Below are 22718 nucleotides of genomic sequence, written 5' to 3'. Positions count from 1 at the left end.
CAATGGCAGAAATAAAGCAGAGACAGGAGTTTGTGACCAGAGCCCAGCAGCCTCCAATGTAGCCCAGGTGGGCCCCTCCCTCAAACTGGTGCCAGCGTTAAGAGATACAGATCTGAAAAGCAATTTGGAAATACACATCAGAAACCTTGAAAATGTTTCTATCCTCTGTCTCAGTGATCCTACTCCTGGGGATTGTTCCCGAGAAAATATAGTTTTTAAAGCACACTGTGAGCAGCATACACTGGTTGGTTGGTTGGTTTTTGCATCATTATTGGAAATAGTGAAAAACTGGACAAAAACAAAATTTTCATCAGAAGAAAATACTTAGCAAAAGATAGCAAATTCACTCAATGAATAATAAATATGCAGACTAGTATGCCTGTCAGAATTTAGGTGGGCTCACCCAGGAGGCCTGCTGGGTCCAGGGAGGGGAGGTGATCAAATGTGGGCAAGAGAGGAAAAAGCAGAGTGGATTCTAGGTCGGCCCCCACAAGGGTTGGTAGGAAAGCTGCTCTTTGTTGAACATTCCCCTTTTGGTACCTCACTTAACTCTCACTGTGATCCCATAAGGGTGGTACTACTACCATCCCATCTCATAGATGAGGACCTCGGGCTCGAAGAGTTGGAGTGATATGCCCAGGGCCATCTAGCTTTGCAATAGAGAAGCTGAGATTCCAGCCCAAGTCAACATGATGGCAGAGCAGTTGGTGCTTTTCCTCTGTCACATGATGCCAGTTGTCAATGACGATCGTGTTATCTGTCGAAAGTCCCTTTACATGACCACTGGCATCTTTCTTCAGTCTTGGGAGAACAATGCCAAGTCTGTGTAAACACCAGGGGCTGGCAATAAGTGGCAAAATAGAAACAGCTAGATGATACGAGGCTAAGCAATAAAAATGGAATATACAGTTGTATCCATAATAAAAACGACCATTAAAAAAAGTATGCTCATGGACAACAGCAGGAAGGGGCAAGGAGAAATGGAAACAGATAATGTGTGAGTGGGCGCTCACTTCCCTCTTTCTCTTCCTGGGGTTTCCGTTCTTAACACTGTATTATTTGCACAATAAAAAACAATTCACAATGAAAGATAGAAAGGCTGAGAAAATACAAGTCCCTGGGGTGGCCCATGGCCATGCCTTGAGTCCAGCTGCAGCTCTAGGCTTTCCAAAGCCATTCTGACAGCAGCACTGGTAAAGAAGAAGCTAGCTTCTTTTGGATGAAGCGAGAAGGAGAAAAATGTAGTGAGTGACCCATGCCAAGAGGCTTAAGTTCCTTGCCATCATGCTCCAGGGTTGTGTCATTGCCACATCTGATGAAGCTCTTACCCTAGCTGAGGAGGTATGACTGTGACCTGACATTTCCCAGCTCAAGAATTTGTGCATCTAATGGTATTGTGGATCCCTGTTCATTTGTTGTCACCTCTGCCGGCTGGGGCTTGGGTTTGGCTTTGCCGAAGGAAGGGCCAGTGTGGGATTCTCTCTGACTGAGGGACAGAGGACAAGGTGACCTCAGCCAGCAAAGAGAACAGTGAAACAGTAGCATTTATGCCGGGGTTTCAGAGCTGGGGCGCAGTGATTTTTCTTTGGCTCATGCTCACTTGATCTTATTTTATCCTTTAGATTGCCATTCCTTTCCAGATTTCATACATTTGCCTGTGCTAGTCTCTCTGTCTGGAGTGCCCTGTCTCATTCTTCCTGACAGAGCTAAGCCCTGCCCATCCTTCAATACCACTTCGTTGATGAACCTTTTTCAAATCTCCTTTTGGGGAATGAATCATTCCATTCTCTGGCTCCCAAAACACTTGATTTGTATCTTTCCTATGGCAATTGCATTTTTTTCTGCAGTATATTATAGTTATTTATGCCCAGTCTGTTTCTCCTACTAAATGGTGAGTTTCTCAAGGTGGCCAAGAAACATGTCTTATCCAACTCTGATCCCCACACAATGTCTGCCATATGGTAGATTCTCAATCAATGTATGAAATGACATTAATATACAATAGTTGAATTCTTCCTCTTTCTGTGCTTGGACTCTCTGGGAAAGCTGTTGAGATTATAGGCAGATGACCAATTGGTTTTTATGTCCATTTGAAAGAGGCAGGAAGAGGAAGAGAGTTAAAGCTATCTGTGGATCCATATTCCAGAGATTTCAGCCAGTGGTCCTTAGGGGGATGATAACTGGAATAATAACTAACACGTGCAGAGGCTCTTCCTTACACTTCCACACCCATTAACTTGGATAAGTCTCACAAGAACTCACGGAAGTAGGCTGGGTGGGCATTATTTGGCCTGTTCCAGTGTTATAGCTGAGAAAACCAAGGCTCAGAAAAATGAAGTGATTTGCAAGATTACGTCAACTCAAAGTAGGGCTGGGACTCAAACCCAGATCTGCTGACTCCAAATTCTGTGCTCTTGGAATTGCTGAGGTGACAAGGGCACAAGCAACCCTTCCCCTTGATAAAGGTTTGCAGAAGGAAGGAAGCCCATGATTAAACCCTGATGAAGTGTACTTGCACCAGGCCCCAGCTGTTACCCTCAACACATGTTTACCTCTCATCTAGAGCAGAGACCATGCTTTCTCCATCATTTCCCTCTCCAAAGTTCTGGTCTTTGGGAAGCCTCACACTTTTGTTGGGTCTTGATTTTCAGGTCTAAAATGAGGAGGTTGAGCTAGAAGTTTAAATTGGGTCACATTCACACCGGTGCCCAGTACAGAGCCTGGCCCACAGTTTCCATCACCCTCTCCACGGATGACTCCCAGCTCCAACACTGGAGGTCTCTGGGACTCCAGCTGACATGATGGAGTGTGTACCCTGCACGTTGCAGCCTCTTCCCAGGCAGGCTGTGGAAACTGAGCCTCCTCCAGACAGCAGGGCTGCTCCGCTCACGCAGATCAAGTCCGGAGCCTCATTAGTCATGTCAGATGACATAGTTAACACTTGGGGCCGGCACAGCCAGTTCATCAAAAGCTCCTATGTGCCTGGCTCCATCACCACAGCTGAGGAACTACTGTATGTGGAGCAGGCAGTACATCAGAGGAGCAGCGCCAGAGTGCTTCCAAATTGGTTTTGATTAATTGCATAGAAATGTCTTTAATTGGTGCCAGTGTAGCAGCCAGAGAACTTATGGGAAAGCAGGATGTTATGCTTTCATTCCCTGAAGTCCCATAAAGCAATGAAAGATGAGGAACAGAATCACTGCTCGTTGAAAATTTATCGACCATGCAGACCTAGAAAACACAAATAAGTATCTGAATTGAAACCTAACCTCATTTTCCCAACTCACTGGAAGCCATGCATGTTCCCCTCTGCCCTGCCTGCCTGCCGAGATGTGCAGCTGAGAAAAAGGTGTGATTTCTAAGAAGCAAGTGCTTTAGCACAGAGACAGCATCCTCAGCTCTCCCCAGGCCCTCCTGGAATCGACGCCTGGAGGTATTTGGGAAGGTGCCTCCCCTCAGAAATGCCTCTCTCCAGCCCATCACCATACTATGAACTGTTATCAGAGGCTAATTCACTTTGGGTGAAACATTCATTCGCACATTCATTCTTTTCTACCTCTTGGAGATTTAAGACATATGTATTGACTGTGTCCTAAATACAAAGCACTGTTGTAGTGTCATAATGAATATAGAATGAAGTTAAAAAAAAAAAAGACCCTTTTCCCGGAAAATGATTATATAGGAGAAAAGAGAGGACAGGGCCATAGAAGAATTAATGCATGATGAGTGACATCACATAGAAGAGGAACCATCGGGATTTTACATCAAGAAGACTTGGGTTCAAATCTCAGTTCTGTTTCTTCTTACTGAGCCACCTCAGATAATCACTTTAATTCTCTAAGTTCTCCCTCTTTGAGAGGCTGGAGTGCAGTGGTGTAATCACAGCTCACTGTAGCCTCCAATTCCTGGGCTCAAGTGATACTCCCATCTCAGCCTCCTAAGTAGCTAGGGCTACAGGTGTGCACTACCACACCCAGCTTTTTCTTATTTTTTCATAGAGATGGGGTCTTACTCTGTTGCGCAGGCTGGTCTTGAACTCCTGGAAGCGATCCTCCTGCCTCAGCCTCCCAAAGTGCTGGGATTATAGGCATAAGCCACTGAGTCTGACCTGAGTTTTAATTATAGAATAAAGATACTTACTGCACATGTTGACTGTGAGACTTGTAAGAATGAGCAGAGTGGAAAGTACCCAGCACAGGGTCTGGCACTGAGCAATAAATTGTTGCCAATTCCAAATAAGCATCACTAGTGAGGCTCGGATAGGGTGCTGTGTGATAGTTCAGTATTCCAGGAATAAACCATTACTGATCACAGATTCTGTGCCAGGGTCTAAACTGGACATTAGGGATTTCAATAGGAAGCTCAGTCCTGCCCTTGATGAGACTGAGGTCTGCTAGGGAGTCACAATGATTTAATATGGTAAGAATGGCAAAACGTCACAGGTATGCTCACAGAAATCTACTCAGAGGCAGTGAGGAGGAAAGGAGATAGTGGTCACTTATACCAAAAAATCAGGATAGATTCGCCTAAAGAGGCAATGCTTGAACCCCATCCCGACACATAAGAAGATTTTCATTTACAGATAAAGAAGGAAGCATTTTCTATGCACAAGGCCACAGTTTCCTTCCTTTTGTTCCTAGAGCAAACAGAGGTTATCCCCATAGGATCTTGGAATCAGCTGTTCTCTTTGTAATAGAAAGTTCTTCCCCTAAATTTTCCTGAAGCTGGCTCCTTCTTGACATTTATAACCTGATATTTTATTTTTTCATTTGTTTATTGTATATCTCCCCTACTAGAATGACAGGTCCGTGAGAACCTGACTGACTGTATTTTCCTCCACTCTGTTACAACATCTGGAACATTGCCTGGCATATAGTAGGCATTCAATATACGTTCATTGCATAAATAAATCAATAAATAACCAACAGGAGGCACAGGAGGGTATACTGCAATTGAGGAACTATTCTAAGCACAGTGCCTGGCACACAGCGGACACTGAATTTTTTTTTCATAAAATTAAATAATGGGAAATGCCTGAAGCATAGGCCAGAGGAACTGAGGTGGGAGATAATAGAAGAGGTGGCCTCAGAGCTGCACCCGGGAAGAATGACAATGTGATAGGGATGTCGGGAAGGAGATCAGGAGTATTAAATCACAGAACTTTTAAGTCCCTTCCAATCTGGAGCTTCTAAGAATTTCTCCCGAACAAATCATCTCTTGTCACCCTTCCTGATCCCCTCACTTACACCCCTGCATTCCACTCCACCCTGTCTGGAGGCTGTAAGGACATCTGACGCACCATTTCCTGCCAATGTAAATCACAGACTGATGTGTGATGCACGTTTGCAGGTTTTCCCATCCCCCAGGTGGAGATGGCCCCAAATCTCAGGGTGGAGGCCCCAGGCAAAACCAGCCTTACCACAGGGTGGCAAATAAGGGGGAACTGTTTACCCACCAGCACCTTCCTGGCCCTGCTCCCAGATAATTTTATGTCCTCTGGTCCTGGATCTGCTCCTTAGTTGGATGCACCTCAGTTCACTTGCTGGAGCACTGATGTGTGACTGTTTAACTGCTGCTGCTTCCTGTCCCAGGGATCCTGGGCTTCAGGGAGCATGAGAAAGAGACAAGAAAGAGAGCTTTATATGAGGTAAGCCTTGACAGTAATCATAAAAGTCAAAGACTAACTTAAACTTAGATAGTGCTTCACAGTTTACAAAGCCCAAGAGGATCCCTATTCATCCTTCAAGGCCCTGAACAAATGTTACCTCTTTTCACCAACCGTCAACTCTTCAGGCAGAGCTAATCCTTTCCTCCACACTTGATAAACCCTCCATGATAGCCCTTATTGCCTTGTAATAAACGTATCTGTGTCCGTGTCTCATTTCCTCCACTAAACCATCAGAACCCTGGGGGCAGATCTCTTTTCTCCCAGTAAAACACACTTCTTCCTTTCTTACAAAGTAATGTTCATTATACATATTTTGTAACCACAAAGGTAATATTTATATTTATAATAATAAAAATTTTTTATATAAAAGCATAATGAAACAAATTTAAAATCACCTATAATTTCATCACCCAGATAAAACTACTGTTAACGTTTTGGATATATCTTGGGGTTTTTTTTAGCATACAGAAAGTAAAAATGGGACGATAGAACGCATGTGGTTTTATAGTCTGATTTTATCACCTATCTTATCATGAACATCTTCAAACATTATTGACAGTTCTTCAAAAACATCATTTTAAATAGCTGCATTATTTCACTTAATGAATATGCCATAATTTTCCTAACAATTTCTCCATTGTGGGACATTTGGGTTATTCCTTTTTTTTTTTTTTACTATTTTTTACAAATTAGTCTGCAATGAATAGCTGTTACATAAATCTTTGTCTGTATCTCTGACAGTTTTCCTAAGAATGATTCCTAGGAGTGGAATGTCTAGGCTAACTGGTTTAAACTCTTTTTTTTTTTTTTTTCTTGAGAGAGAGCCTTGCTTCATCACCCAGGCCGGAGTGCAGTGGCGCGATCTTGGCTCACTGCAACCTCTGCCTCCTGGGTTCAAGCAATTCTCCTGCCTCAGCCTCCTGAGTAGCTGGGATTACAGGCACCCACCACCACACCTGGCTAATTTTTGTATTTTTAGTGGAGACGGTGTTTCACCATGTTGGCCAGGCTGGTCTTGAACTCCTGACCTTGTGATTCGCCCACCTCAGCCTCCCAAAGGGCTGAGATTATAGGCATGAGCCACTGCGTCTAGCCTGGTTTAAACTCTTTAAAGCTTTGTGATGCTCATTGCCAAATTGCTCTGAGAAAACAATACCAATTTATAATTTCACGAATGCAAGAACATGTCCATCTCACCTGACCAACATTATAATCCCATTTATATCTTTACCAAGTCAGTGTCCTTTTCACAGTGTCTCTCGAGTTAAGTAATTTTTCTTAAACACAGCAGAAATCATACAACCAAACTTAGAGTTATCCTCTTCCAAGATGTCAACCTGGGAGGGCATATTTACTTAAAAAGTGCTTCCACTGTTTTAAATATTTCTTTAATTTTTATTTAAAAATTGGCTGCAAAGCAGACAACACATTCTTTTTTTTATTATTGCATTTTAGGTTTTGGGGTACATGTGAAGAACATGCAAGATTGTTGCATAGGTACACACGTGGCAGTGTGATTTGCTGCCTTCCTCCCCTTCACCTATATCTGGCATTTCTCCCCATGCTATCTCTCCCCAACTCCCCACCCCCTGCTGTCCCTCCCCTATTTCCCCCCAACAGACCCCAGTGTGTAGTGCTTCCCTCCCTGTGTCCATGTGTTCTCATTGTTCAACACCCGCCTATGAGTGAGAACATGCGGTGTTTGATTTTGTGTTCTTGTGTCAGTTTGCTGAGAATGATGGTTTCCAGGTTCATCCATGTCCCTACAAAGGACACGAACTCATCGTTTTTGATGGCTGCATAGTATTCCATGGTGTATATATGCCACATTTTCCCTGTTCAATCTATCATTGATGGGCATTTGGGTTGGTTCCAGGTCTTTGCTATTGTAAACTGTGCTGCAATGAACATTCATGTGCATGTGTCCTTATAGTAGAACGATTTATAATTGTTTGGATATATACCCAGTAATGGGATTGCTGGGTCAAATAGAATTTCTATTTCTAGGTCCTTGAGGAATCGCCACACTGTCTTCCACAATGGTTGAACTAATTGACACTCCCACCAACAGTGTAAAAGTGTTCCTATTTCTCCACATCCTCTCCAGCATCTGTTGTCTCCAGATTTTTTAATGATCACCATTCTAACTGGTGTGAGATGGTATCTCAATGTAGTTTTGATTTGCATTTCTCTAATGACCAGTGATGATGAGCATTTTTTCATATGTTTGTTGGCCTCATGTATGTCTTCTTTTGTAAAGTGTCTGTTCATATCCTTTGTCCACTTTTGAATGGGCTTGTTTATTTTTTTCTTGTAAGTCTGTTTTAGTTCTTTGTAAATTCTGGATATCAGCCCTTGCAGACAACACATTCTTTTGCATCTAAATTACAATACATCTTTGTCTTCAGGGAATGATTTTTGATTTTTGGCAATAGTTCAAAAGTCACTCGTGAGATGAGAAGCTGCAGCTGGGTTTGGGGTCAGAAATGAGGTGTAATGTTACAGTAGTGAGACTGAGGTCTTTTTGCAACTTGTAAAGAGAGTCCCATAGGAGTTCTGGGCAGGAGTGGCATCATCAGAATAAGGGCTGAGCCTTCCAGCATGACCATTCCAAAGTGGCTACACTCAGGTGGAGGCATGACTCTAGCACACAGTTATGGAACCTCCTCTCGCGACTTCATCGTTACTCTGTGGATAGCCTCAGGGACAGGTGTCAACTTATTTCAGAACTGAACTCCAGGTCAGGTGTGGTGGCTCACACCTGTAGTCCCCACATTTTGGGAGGCCTAGATGGGTGGATTGCTTGAGCCCAAGAGTTCGAGACCAGACTGGGCAACATAATGAAACCCTGACTCTACAAAAAATGCAAAAATTGGCTGGGCATGGTGATACATGCCTGTAGTCCCAGCTATTCTGGAGGCTGAGGTGGGAGGATCACTTGAGCCCAAGAGGTTGAGGCTATAGTGAGCTGTGATTGAACCACCACACTGTAGCTCAGTGACAGGGGGAGAGCCTGTCTCAAAAAAAGTAAAAAAGAACTGATCTCCAGGCCAAGCAAGGTGGCTAACACCTGTAATTCTGGCACTTTGGGAGGCCAAGGCGGGGAGGATAACTGGAGCCCAGGAGTTCAAAACCAGCCTGGACAACATAGTGAGACCCTGTCTTTACAAAAAAAAAAATTTTTTTTAAATAAATTAGCCAGGCATGGTAGCATGCACCTGTTGTCCTAGCTACTCAGAAGGCTGAGGCAGGGGAATCACTTGAGCCACGGAGTTGGAAGCTGTAGTGAGCTTACACCAGGCTGGACAACAGTACTGATTGGATCACCTTCCCTCTTCTTTCTTCATCAAGTCCACTCGGACCTGATGTGACTTCAAGACCAAGACTTTAGAAGGGCAGTTTAAGTGGAGGGTGAAACATGGCACAGCAATGGAAAGAGCCCTCAGACTTCAGTCAGAAAGAAATGAGTCTGATGCCTGGCTCTGCCTTTGCCTTTTGCCAGCTCTGGGTTAGGTCCCATTAGTAAAGGAGAATGCTACTTCCAAGAACTGTTCAGAAGTTACTGGGAGGGCTTTTGCTTTCCTGATGAAACACGACTGCTAAGTCTGAACTGTCTGCACCTCCCAACCTTTGCCTGCCTTGAACTTGGAGGTGATGGCTGAGTGTCACAGACATCTTGTAACCGAGACAGAAAGACTAAGGAGCACCTTTGGAATTCTTGTTATGCCAGAAAATAACTACCTATTTAAGTCACTGTTAGTTATCACTACTTGCAGCTAAAAATATTCCAATATACATGCATAAAATGTGTCCACACATAATCAATGTGCAATAAGGGTAACTATTTACACTCATTAAAGTCCCCGTACTGTGAAGACTTGAAATGCCTTCTTTTTCCTCAGCGGGACCTCAGTCATCCCTATTGAGCCCCTGCAGCTTTGCAGGGCACCTACTCAGGGCCAGGCTTTGTGCAAGAGGCATAGGCAAGAGGTGCCCCCAATCTAAGGAGGGAAGTGAAAAGCCTCAGAGTATGCCAGTCTCTGCTGAGACATTGCCCAAACCCAGCAGGACTCAACAGGTAAGTCCTGCTGCAGCCTGGACTTTCTCCTTGTACTTGAGGCAGGTAGAAGATGATGTGCAAGACCCTTGGTATGTCCCCTTCACTGCCCACCTCATGCATGAGCTTGGAGATGCTTCTGGGTGGTGGAGGAAATGCTTATTGGCTTCCACATCTTTCCAGCTAAATGCTCCTACCAAGGGCTCCCAGGCTCAAGAGAGCCCGGCTTCGCCTGCTTGCTATCTCCCCTCATAGGAAACAGGAGGAATCTTTTTCAGAATATTTGCTCCAGCAAAATGCCAGCAAAATTGTCCATTAAGGCTAACAATGGAGAGAAGGCAGAGGTACCGAGCTGTCTTTTAGATGCCTGGATGTCCTGTATGGGATTTTATAGACAAACAGACTGAATGCAAAACCTATTTCCCACTTAAAGTTTCATGGCTTTGGCAGTTTAGACAACCTTTCTGAGCTTCAGTTTTCTTATTTATAAAATGGAGACGGCTGGCCCAAAGGTAGCGAGTTATCTCAATTGATTGTTCATAGTCAGTCACAGATTGAACTTCTTGTTCTATTCCTTCCCTCTTTTTCACTACTGAACTTAACTGGTCTAAAATAAATAAGTAAATAAATAAAAGGGAGATGTGACAGCCAATTTTATGTGTTCACTTGACTGGGTCATGGGGTACTCAGATAGATGGTAAAACATTATTTCTGGGTGTGTCTGTGGGGATGTTTCTGGAACAGATTGGTATTGGAATTGATAGACTGAGTAATGAAGACCCACCCCTCCCTGATGTACGTGGACATCATCCAATTCATTGAGGACCTGAATAAAACAAAAAGGTAGAGGAAGAGCAGATTTGTTCTCACTTCTTGAGCTGTGAAACCCATCTTCTCCTGCCCTCATACATCAGCAACTCCTTGCTCTTCAGCCTTTGGGCTCGGACTGGAATTTATGCCATCAAACTCCTGTTTTTGGCTGGACATGGTGGCTCATGCTCATAATTCCAGAGCTTTGGGAGGCCAAGGCGGGAGGATCCCTTGAGACAAGAAGTTCGAGACCAGCCTGGGCAACATAGTGAGGTTACATCTCTACAAAAAACGAAAATAAATTTACTTGGGCATGGTGGCACATGACTGTAGTCCCAGTTACTCAGGAGGCTAAGGCAGGAGGATTGCTTGAGTCCAGGAGTGCAAGGCTACAATGAGCTAAAATTGCGCCACCATACTCCAGCCTGGGTGCCAGAACAATATCTTGTTTCTAAACAAACAACAAAACCCACCAAACTCTAGTTCTCAGGTCTTCATCTTAGGGCTTGTTATAGAACAACACCATTGGCTTTCCTGGGCTCCAGCTTGCAAACGGCAGTTCCTAGGACTTCTCAGCCTCCATAATCACAACAAATCATATGAAAGAATAAATCTATTGACATATATCTCCTATTGGTCCTGTTTCTCTGGAAAACCTTGACAATACAGGAGATAATAAATGTCTACTTCCAGCCTGGGCAACATGGCAAAACCCTATCTCTACAAAAAATGCAGATATTAGGTGTGGTGGTGCGTGCCTGTAGTCCCAATTACTGGGGAGGTTGAGGCTGGAGGATCAGTTGAGCCTGGGTGATCACACCACTGCACGCCAGCTGGGGTGACAGAATGATACATTTCCCAAAATAAATAAATAAATTATATTAAGAAAAATAAGTGTCTACTTGACAGAATTGTTGTTTTTCATCTGGCAACTTCCAGAAACATAATCAGCTACACTAATGAAAATGAGTGTCATATCCCACTCCTTACTATAGACACATGGAGGTGCTGGATGAATTATAACACAAATTTCTTTCTTTCTTTCTTTCTTTCTTTTTTTGAGACAGAGACTCACTCTGTTGCCCAGGCTGGAGTGCAGGAGCACAATCCCGACTCACTGCAACCTCTGTCTCCTGGGTTCAAGTGATTCTACTGCCTCAGCCTGCCGAGAAGCTGGGATTACAGGTACATACCACCACGTCTGGCTGATTTTTGTATTTTTAGTAGAGACGGGGCTTTCAGATGCCTGGATGTTGCTCAGGCTGGTCTTGAACTCCTGACCACAAGTGATCCACCACTTCAGTCTCCCAAAGTGCTGGGATTACAGGTATGAGCCACCACGCCCAGCCTACACGTTATTTTTTATTGCTGAATTTGAAAAATATAAAGAGAAATTTCTAGACATCAGAAATGAAAAAGGAGCTCAAAGGCAGGATAGGGTACAGCCAGTGCCAAGGAATACATAGGGACCTCAGACTTAGACGCAGATCCTGAGGGCTGTGGGCTAGGGTTTCACTGCACACTAAGGAATAGGAGATGGGGCTTAAGTTTCTGCCAGCTGAGCAAGTTGGAACTGAGATAAAACCCTGAGATTAGAAGCTGGGCTTCTTCCATGAAAAGGAGACTGGAAAAGTTGTACCCTGGCTTTAAAGAAGTTGCAAGAAAGATTGACCTTTGAAGAGGCTGTGAGTGGGGTAATAAATAGCATTTACAAGAAACAGAAATGCCAGTCTCTGCCACATGCAAGATAGGGAGTTTGAATTTACTCTACCTTTATATGCAGGCACCCACTGAGATAAATTCTTTCTTTCTTTCCTTCCTTCCTTCCTTCCTTCCTTCCTTCCTCCCTCCCTCCCTCCCTCCCTTCCTTCCTCCCTCCCTTTCTCTTTCTTCCTTTCTTCCTTTCCTTTCCTTTCTCTTCTTTTCCTTTCCTTTCTTTCTTTCTTTTTTTTTTTGATGTAGTTTCATCTTGTCGCCCCGGCTGGAGTGCAATGGCGTGATCTCAGCTCACTGCAAACTCCGCCTCCTGGGTTCAAGTGATTGTCCTGTCTCAGCCTCCCGAGTAGCTGGAATTACAAGAGTGCACCACCACACCTGGCTAATTGTTGTGTTTTTAGTAGAGACAGAGTTTCACCATTTGGCCAGGCTGTTCTCGAACTTGTGACCTCAGGTGATCCTCCCACTTAGGCCTCCCAAAGTGCTGGGATTACAGGCATGAGCCACCGCACCCAGCAAGATAAATTAACAGAAAAATTGGTCCAGATCATTACAATTCATAGGTTAGGCTGAGGCAAGATCCATTAAAACTCTTAAGTTGGGGCTGAAGCAAATCAAAATAGCTCAATAGGGATGCTTGACAAATATGCAGAAAAAATATTCTCAAAAAGTAACAAATCACATGAGGAAAGAAATGATCAAAATAGAGAGTTAACAAACAAAACAAACTAGAGATATGAAGGGTAAAAATGGAACCACCTGAAAGAGACTATGAAGTAAGGATGATTAAAATAGAGAGAAAAGAAAGTGTAGAATCCTGGCTGGGCGCGGTGACTCACTCCTGTAATCCTAGTACTTTGGGAGGCTGAGGCGGGCAGATTGCTTGATCCTAGGAGTTCAAGAGCAGCCTGGGCAACATAGTGAAATTCGGTCTCCAAAAAAAAATTTTTTTTTTCTTTCTTTCTTTTTTTTTTTTTAAAGGCAAAGTCTTGCACTGTCGCCCAGGCTGGAGTGCAATGATGTGATCTCAACTCACTGCAACCTCCACTGCCTGGGTTCAAATGATTCTCCTGCCTCAGCTTCCCAAGTAGCTGGGATTACAGGTATCCACTACCATAACCAGCTAATTTTGTGTATTTTTAGTAGAGACTATGTTGGTCTCACTATGTTGGCCAGTTTGGTCTCGAACTCCTGACCTTTTGATCTATCCGTCTTGGCTTCCCAAAGTGCTGGGACTACAGGTGTGAGCCACTGTACCCAGCAAGAAAAAATATTAAAAAAAAAAAAAAAAAAAATAGAAGCCATTATAAAGGAACAGAATAGTATGGAGGAGAAAGAGTTGGAAAATTTGAAAAAGAACCATATAAAACTTCCAGAAATAAGAACATAGCTACTAAAATTAAAGACTCAAAGATGAGTTAACCTACATATTCAAGCTAGCTGAAAAGGGAATTTGAAGAGACATTTTAAGGACATGACCCAAAATGGAGATAAAGAGAGAAAACCCGAACAAGAATTTAAGAGAAATGAAGAATAAAAAGAGAGAGTCAAACAGATGTCTCATAGGAGTTCCAGAAAGATTTAACAGAGGGGCTCGGCACAGTGGCTCATGCCTGTTAATCTCAGCACTTTGTAAGGCCGAGGTGGGCAGATCACCTGAGGTCAGGAGTTTGAGACCAGTCTGGCCAAATGGTGAAACATCGTCTCTACTAAAAATACAAAAATTAGCCAGGTGTGGTGGTGCGCACCTGTAGTCCCAGCTACTCGGGAGGCTGAGGCAAGAGAATCGCTTGAACCCAGAAGGTGGAGGTTGCAGTGAGTGGAGCCATTGCACTCCAGCCTGGGCGACAAGAGCGAGACTCCATTTCAAAAACAAAAAAAGAAAGACTTAACAGAGGGAATGGTGGAAAATCATTATTTAAACTATTAAGGGTATATTCATCGGAGTTCTTCAGCAAAACATGAAACAGAACCAACAAGATGTGTGTGTGTGTGTGTGTGTGTTGTGTGTGTGTATGGACAGAGAGCAAGAGATTTATTATAAGGATGTAATTATGGAGACTGAGAAGTTCCAAGATCTGTACCCGGCAAGCTGTAGACCCAGGAGAGCCAACAGTGACTTTCCAGCCTGAGTCCAGAGGCCTGAGGAAAAGGAGAGGCAGTGGTGTAAGTTTCAGTTCAAAACCCTGCAGTCTTGAGACCCAAAAAAAGAGCTGATGTTTCACTTTGAGTCTAGAGGCAGGAAAAGCCTGATGTCCCAGCTCGAGCAGCCAGGCAGGAGGAGTTTCCTCTTACTTTCAGGAGAGTCAGCCTTTTTGTTCCATTCAGGCCTTCAACAATTGAATGAGGCTCACTGGCATTAGAAAGGGCAGTCTGCTTTACTCAGTCTACTGATTCAAAGGTTAACTCATGGCCTGGCATGGTGGCTCATGCCTGTAATCCCAGCACTTTGAGAGGCCAAGGTGGGATGACTGCTTGACCCAGAGGTTCGAGACCAGCCTGGGCAATGTGATGAAACTCCAACCCTACAAAAAAATACAAAATTAGCTTGCTGTGGTGGCATGTGCCTGCAGTCCCTGCTACCTGGGAGCTGTGGTGGGAGGACCTCTTGAGCCACGGAAGCATAAGTTGCAGTGAGCTGAGACTGTGCCACTGTACTCCAGCCTGGGCAATAGGAGTGAGACTCTGTCTCAAAAATAATAATAATAATAATAATAATAGCACAGAAATGTTAAAAGGATGGGAACATATAATAGGCAAATGCTAAGCAAAATAATGCAATATCGACAGATTTTAAGCCAAAAATAATTACTAAAGAATCACATGATAATGATAATGATAAAAGGAAAAGTTCACCAGGAAGATATGGCCCAGAACCTCTGTGTACCACCTGGCAACATTGCTTCCAAATATATGAAGCCCCCTCAAGTCTTCAGCATGCATGGAAGGAAACTACCAGAGGTCAGAGAAAGAAATACCCAAAAGGATTAGAAGGAACCATTTTTGGAGATCACACAGGCTCACTTCATATTCTAACATCTAGAGTAGCAAGACATATTTCATAAGGTTTCAGGTGTCCTCAACACTGGGGGAAAATTAGCCCTAGACTAATATTACTCTGTCCTCATCTAACAAAACTTAAAAGTAATAGCCAAAAGCTATTTCCAAAAAATCAGTCAACTGAAACTGAAGGAGATAGGTAAAATTGGTAGATAAGGTCATTAAAACAATTATAACTGTATTCCATGTGATCAATAACCTAGAGAAAAAACTGAGCTTGTTAAGTAGACATGGAAGATATCAAAAAGACCCAATTTCCAGTAGCAATACACTCATTGCCCGTATCTTGGTTTCTAAACACCATTCTCCAATAAAAGGAACCAAGGCCAGGGAGAAATCGAGAATAGAGAAATGATTGGTCACAAGTGTGGAGAGGCAAACAAGATAATCTTGGGGTATATTGTAGTACCAGAAGGTAAGGACCTGCTAAGAAAAAAAAAGGTTAGGAGCACATCAAAGAGACACAGGAGCAGGCCGGGCTCAGTGGCTCACGCCTATAATCCCAGCACTTTGGGAGGCCGATTGCGGGGGCAGATCACCTGAGGTCAGGATTCGAGACAAGCCTGACCAACATAGCGAAACTTCTGTCTCTACTAAAAATACAAAATTAGCTGGGTGTGGTGGTGCATGCCTGTAATCCCAGCTACTTGGGAGGCTGAGGCAGGAGAATCACTTGAACCCGGGAGGTGGAGATTTCGGTGAGCCAAGATTGTGTCATTGCACTCTAGCCTGGGCAACAAGAGCAAAACTCTGTCTCAATAAATAAATAAACAGAGACACAGAAGCCAACCTGAAAGAGCATCCAATGGCCAAAGATGGAACAATTTGAGCATCAAAATAAATATCACAGCATTGGATTATTACTCAAAATATAAAACAAACATACATGAGTCCGAACATATCCCTAGAGATAGAAAGTTGATTGCAGGTTGCCGGGGCCAGGGATAAGAGAGAATGGAGAGTGACTGCTTAATGAGTATAGGGATTCCTTTTAGTGTGATGAAAATGTTCTGAACTAGATAGTGGTGATGGTTGCACAGCATTGTGATACTAAATGCAACTGAAATGTACACTTTAAATTGGTTAAAATGGTGAATTTTGTCATGTGAATTTTAACACAGCAAAAAAAATTATAAAAATCCCTTCTTTCATTCATCTATCAAACAGTTCCAGGCAAGGTCTATTCTGGATTCAGGGAACTGTTACAGGCAAGGTTTATTCTAGATGCAGGGAACACAAGGAAGAATCAGATGTGGGCTTGGCTTTTAGGTCACGGGCTGGTAGGGAAGAAAAACATCCTGCAGTGCCGGGGGCGGTGGCTCACGCCTGTAATCCCAGCACTTTGGGAGGCCGAGGTGGGCAGATCACGAGGTCAAGAGATCAAGACCATCCTGGCCAACATGGTGAAACCCCGTCTCTACTAAAAATACAAAAAAAAAAAATTAGCTGGGTGTGGTGGTGCGCGCCTGTAGTCCCAGCTACTCAGGAGGCTGAGGCAGGAGAATTGCTTGAACCCCGGAGGCGGAGGTTGCAGTGAGCTGAGATAGCGCCACTGCACTCCACCCTGGCGCCTGGCGACGGAGCAAGACTCTGTCTCAAAAAAAAAAAAAAAAAAGAAAGAAAGACAAGAAAAACATCCTGCAAACAACTAAGTTCAGTTAAGTATTACAGTTTTCTTGACGTCAGAATGTGCATTGCTACAATGAGATACCATCTTACCTCAGGTAAAATTGCTTTTATCCAAAAGACAGGCAATAATGAATGCTGGCAAGGATGTGGAGAAAAGGGAACCCTCATACACTTTTGATGGGAATGTAAATTAGCACATCCATTATGAAGAACAGTTTGAAGGTTCTGCAAAAAACTAAAAATAGAGCTACCAGATAATCTGGCAATCCCATTGATATATACCCAAAAGCAAGCAAATCAGTTTATCAAAGAGATAGCTGCACTCCCATGTTTATTGCAGCACTGTTCACAATAGACAAGATTTGGAAGCCACCCAAGTGTCTGTCAACAGACAAATAAAGAAAATGTGGGCCGGGCGCAGTGGCTCACGCCTATAATCCCAGCACTTTGGGAGGCCGAGGCGGGTGGATCACGAGGTCAGGAGATCGAGATCATCCTGGTCAACATGGTGAAACCCCATCTCTACTAAAAATACAAAAATTAGCTGGGCATGGTGGCACGCGCCTGTAGTCCCAGCTACTCGGGAGGCTGAGGCAGGAGAATTGCTTGAACCCAGGAGGCGGAGGTTGCAGTGAGCCGAGATCACGCCATTGCACTCCAGTCTGGGTAACAACAGCAAAACTCTGTCTCAAAAAAAAAAAAAAAGAAAGAAAGAAAAAGAAAATGTGGTATGTATACACAATGGAGTGCTATTCAACCATAAAAAAAGAATGAGATCCTGTCATTTGCAACAACATGAATAGAACTGGAGGTCATTATGTTAAGTGAAATAAGCCAAGTACAGAAAGACAAACTTCACATGTTCTCACTTATTTGTGGGAGTTAAAATTAAAATAAATGAACTTATGGAGATAGAGAATAGAAAGATAGTTACCAGAGGCTGGGAAGGATAGTGGAGGTTCCGGTTGGGGGAAGAGGACATAGTTAATGGGTGCCAAAAAATAGTTAGAAAGAATGAATAAGATCTAACAGTTGATAGCCCAGCAGGGTGACTACAGTCATAATAATGTAATTGTGTATTTAAAAATGACTACAGGAAGGCCGGGCATGGTGGTTCATATGTGTAATCCCAGCACTTTGGGAAGCTGAGGCAAGCGGATCATCTGAGGTCAGGAGTTCAAGACCAACCTGGTCAACATGGTGAAACCCTGTCTCTACTAAAAATACAAAAATCAGCTGGGCATGGTGGCAGGCACCTGTAATCCCAGCTACTTGGGAGGCTGAAGCACGAAAATCACTTGAATCTGGGAGGGGGAGACTGCAGTGAGCTGCGATTGCACCACTGCACTCCAGCCAGGGTGACAGAGCAAGACTCCTTTCAAAATAGTAATAACTAAAAGAGTATAATTGGATTCTTTGTAATACAAAGGATGAATGCTTGAGGTGATGGATACCCCATTTACCCTGATGTGATGATTATGCATTGTATGCCTGTATCAAAATATCCCATATACTCATACACCTACCATGTACCCACAAAAGCAAAAGCTAAAAAAAAAAAATTAAAGAATGTGCCTTACACATTGTGGTGGGGGAGGGTGGCTGCTTCACTGAGTGGGGTGGTGGGTGTTGGGGGAGAACAGCAATGGTGAGGCTGAGGCTTCAGTCCAAAAGGGGAGTTTGCCAAGTAGATGGCAGCAGAGAGGAATTCCAGGCACAGGGTGGGGCATGATTGAGCAAGCTCAAAAAGTTGGTATCCAAAAGGCTCCAGTTTTCAGCAAACTCCAACCAAATAGCACATGAGCAGTATAGGGGATGATCTTTCAGACGGTGAGGTGAGGGGTGGGTGACTACCCCTGTCCAGCTGCTGTAGGTGACAGTAAAAGATGTTAGGGAGGCCGGCTGTGGTGACTCACGCCTGTAATCCCAGCACTTTGGGAGGCTGAGGCAGGCAGATCATGAGGTCGAGAGATCAAGACCATCCTGGCCAACATGGTGAAATCCCAGCTCTACTAAAATACAAAAATTAGCTGGGCATGATGGCACACACCTGTAGTCCCAGCTACTTGGGAGGCTGAGGCAGGAGAATCACTTGAACCTAGGAGGCAGAGGTTACAGTGAGCCGAGATTGAGCCATTGCACTCCAGCCTGGGCGACACAGCAAGACTCCGTCTCAAAAGAAAAAAAAAAAAGAGATGTCAGGGAAATCACATGGACCTGCCAGGATGTGAGGGTCAAAGAAAGCAGGATTCCAAGACTGGGCCACTGGGTGGGTGATAGATACTGCTCATCCCTAAGGTGACCCTGCAGGAACATTATGTTCAGGAGAGGTCAAAGTAGAATAGAATATACAATCCCCTAATTGTATGCTCTTGTACTACACCCATCATCCCATTTTACGTATTCTACAATTCTTAATTTTTTTTATTTATGCATTGGAAACCAACTTCTCTTTTCCTTGGGCTTCCTGTTTTCATGTTTGAAATATATGTTACTATGGAAATGTCATGGCACAGTATGATGGCATTTATAAGTGAAGTGCAAAGAATTTTCAGAACATCTAGAAACACAAGACTGGGGTTTAGGGATCTAAGTCCTAATTATGTGATAGCATTCATGACTTCAGACACCGTGTCATGAATATAAGCATACTCAGAAATCTGAGACAGCACAGAGGAGATAGTTGAGAGCTTTATTAGGATTTATGTGCCCAGATTTTTAAAAACGAGTATGAGAAATATTAAAAACACAAAACATAACACATGACTTGGGAAGAACATCTGGAAAAAATGGATGACAGAATGCCAATTTACTTATGAATACACACCTCTGGAAGGACAGGGGACCTGGACACCCCAGAGAAATTTGGTAAAACCCTCTGCACCACTTTTCAGGCTATAAATATGTTCCTTAAAAATTGTATGTAAACCAACTGTTGGTAAATCATTTAATGCAAAGGTGAGCATGATTTTAAAGATATCATAAGAATGTACATTTTAGTAAAGGAAATAATTATCGATGGAGTAATAGAAAAAACTCACGGATTAAGTGAAGTTCAAGGTCCTTCATTATTATCCTGGTTCTGCCACCAACTAAATGCGTGATTCAAGAAAACCACTCAACCTTGCTGGGCCAATTCCCTCTTTGAGTTTGGGTTGTAATTCTGAATTTTCACTTATTAGGTTCTTAATGCAAGGTACAGGGGTACTGGCCCACAAACTCAAGTCCAGTTTCTCCTGAGAGGTAACATTACAAACTGAATCCTTGTGGACAGAGCTCCAGGCTCTCTTACAGAAGAGGAGCTGCAGTTACCATCGTTCTGTGTTTTGCTTCTTTACGGTCCACTGTCTTATTTTCACAATCACCCTCAGGGTGATGATTCCAACTTTTTGTTCCAAATTCTTTACAAAAGTGTGTTCCTTAGCTCTGTTCTCTGGGAAAAACTGACAGTCTAAGGTAGGAACCCCTTCTTGGTGCTCCTCTCCACCTCCAGCTCTTTCCCTAACCCACAAAGCTGGTCACTGCCCAAGGACAAGGGCTGTACTCTCTGTGCCTAGTGCAGGCCCAGGCTTGAAGAAGGAATTCAGTAAATGACGTTTACTGGATTTGTTCTTTTTTTTTTTTTTTTAGACAGAGTCTCACTCTGTCACCTAGGCTGGAATGCAGTGGTGCGATCTCGGCTTACTGCAGCCTCCACCTCCTGGGCTCAAGCGATTCTCCCGCCTCAGCCTCCTGAGTAGCTGGGATTATAGGCATGCACCACCATGCTCGACTAATTATCATATTTCTAGTAGAGACGGGGTTTTACTATGTTGGCCAGGCTGGTCCTAAACTCCTAACCTCAAGTCATCCGCCTGCCTCAGCCTCCCAAAGTGCTGGGATTATAGGCGTGAGCCACTGTGCCTGGCCTGGCTGCTGGATTTTTTTTTTTTTTTTTTTTGAGGCGGAGTTTTGCTCTTGTTGCCCAGGCTGGAGTACACTGGCAAAATCTCAGCTCACTGTAACCTCTGCCTCCCAAGTAACTGGGATTACAGGCATGAACCACCACACCCAGCTAATTTTGTATTTTCAGTAGAGAAGGGGTTTTGTCATGTTGGCCGGGCTGGTTTCAAATCCCTGACCTCAGGTGATCCACCCGCCTCAGCCTCCCAAAGTGCTGAGATTACAGGTGTGAGCCATAGCGCCCCGCCTGGATGGATGTTTTTGAAGGAGGAAGCTGAGGCAAGGATATGGGTCTGATGAATGACCCAAACCCTAGGAGTGGACTCCTGGCTGCTTCTTTAAACATTTCCAAACTTTCCAAATTTTCTACAATGGGCAAAAATATCAAAACCACAAAGCATTAAACTCTCCTTTTCCTGGCTTTCTGTCAATGCTCTGGTCTCCCATAAATAATGCAGTAGCCAGTTTCCTTCTAATACTGCAAACTTTGCTCAGTGCTCTCATGTTTGGCCCAGGACATAGGACACACATCTTTTCTTTAAGAGAAACAGCCATTTTGGTCTTCTAGTCTGTTTTGCTTAAATAGCAATGACACCATGCATTTGTCTTTGTGGAGTTAACCCTGCCATCCTGCCCCAGGCAAGGACTCCTGCCAACTGACTTCAGAAAGGGTCATTTATCAACAGTGTTTAGGCACCACCTTGATACTTCTGCCATGCAGGAAGTACAAAACACCAATGTAAGAATTCTTTTGTCTTCTTAAGCAAAAACAGGTTTAGGCCTTAACTGGCAAGAGATAGCAATGAGTCAGGCTTCTTGCTGACTACCACCACGTTTGTAGAGTAATTCCAGAGCTGTTAGGGAAGCCTCAGGAAACAGAGGAAATTATTCTCTATTGAGTGCTTACTCCATGCCAAGTGTTGTGCTGTGTGCCTCATATACACTGTTTAATGTAAGCCTCACATCTAATAATCACTATCTAACGGAGATATTTTTACTCATTTATCTTATTTCTTGTCTGTCTCCCTCATTGAAATGTGTGCTCATGAGGAGGAACATTTTTTGGGGTCTTGTTTATTATGTCTAGAACAGCATCATACACAGATAAGGACTCAATAAACATTGTCGAAATTAACAAAATGAACAACTCCATGACATAGGTGGTATTATTTCCCTTTCACAGATGAATTAACTGAAGACTTTAGAGGGTACAAATGAACTGCCCAAAGTCACATAGCTAATAAAAAGGCAGAACTGAAACCCGAGCCTCACTCATTCATTCTATAGACCAAGGGACTTACACTTAGATCTTAAAGAACTCTTTCAGCTTGGCAATTATATGATCTATAGGCCTATAAAATACGTATTTACCTTGTGTACTCATTTGGAGGTTTCAAATTTCACTGAGGAGACATTAACATTTTTATAATAATCATTTTACTAAAGCAACGATTAAGTACACATTTTCCCAGCATAACAATTTCATATATGGATAGGCATTAGCTACATGATTTTTCATTTTAAAACTCCACAATGTGATTATTTTTCAGACATAAATAAAAAATACAGTGGTTCTGGATGCCAACAAAATCACATTTGCAAACCTTAAGTGTTTGGTAAGTTACAACATTAAGATGACTAATGATATGTGTGCGGTATTCTCAGTATAGAATACCCAGTATTCCAGCGTACATCTGTGTGGCTTGAATGTCCCAGTATGGGAGGAGGTACTTGGCACATCGAAAGCCACATCGAAATCATATGAAGCTCAAGGATTCTTCAGAGAATCAGCTATTACAAAATCTGTCTTGAGAATTCATTTTGTGTGAGAATGTG

General features: G+C 43.3%; 1 protein-coding gene across 1 annotated transcript in view; it reads right to left on the bottom strand.

Moving 5' to 3' along the window:
- Positions 1-1590: 1590 nt before the first annotated feature.
- GVQW3 (GVQW motif containing 3) overlaps positions 1591-22718 on the bottom strand; it is a 28794-nt gene continuing 7666 nt past the window's right edge. Inside the window, exon 2 of the mRNA XM_012469637.3 lies at positions 1591-3231. Coding sequence (XP_012325060.3) covers positions 2992-3231 — 240 coding nt within the window. The 3' untranslated portion in view covers positions 1591-2991. The remainder of the gene's footprint in view (positions 3232-22718) is intronic.

The sequence above is a fragment of the Aotus nancymaae genome, unplaced genomic scaffold, assembly GCF_030222135.1.
Source record: "Aotus nancymaae isolate 86718 unplaced genomic scaffold, 86718_ANA_hifiasm-v0.15.2.pri h1tg000059l, whole genome shotgun sequence".
NCBI classification, from domain to species: Eukaryota; Metazoa; Chordata; class Mammalia; order Primates; family Aotidae; genus Aotus; species Aotus nancymaae.
Note: the sequence above shows the minus strand (reverse complement) of the source record. Positions and strands in the feature narration are given on the sequence as shown.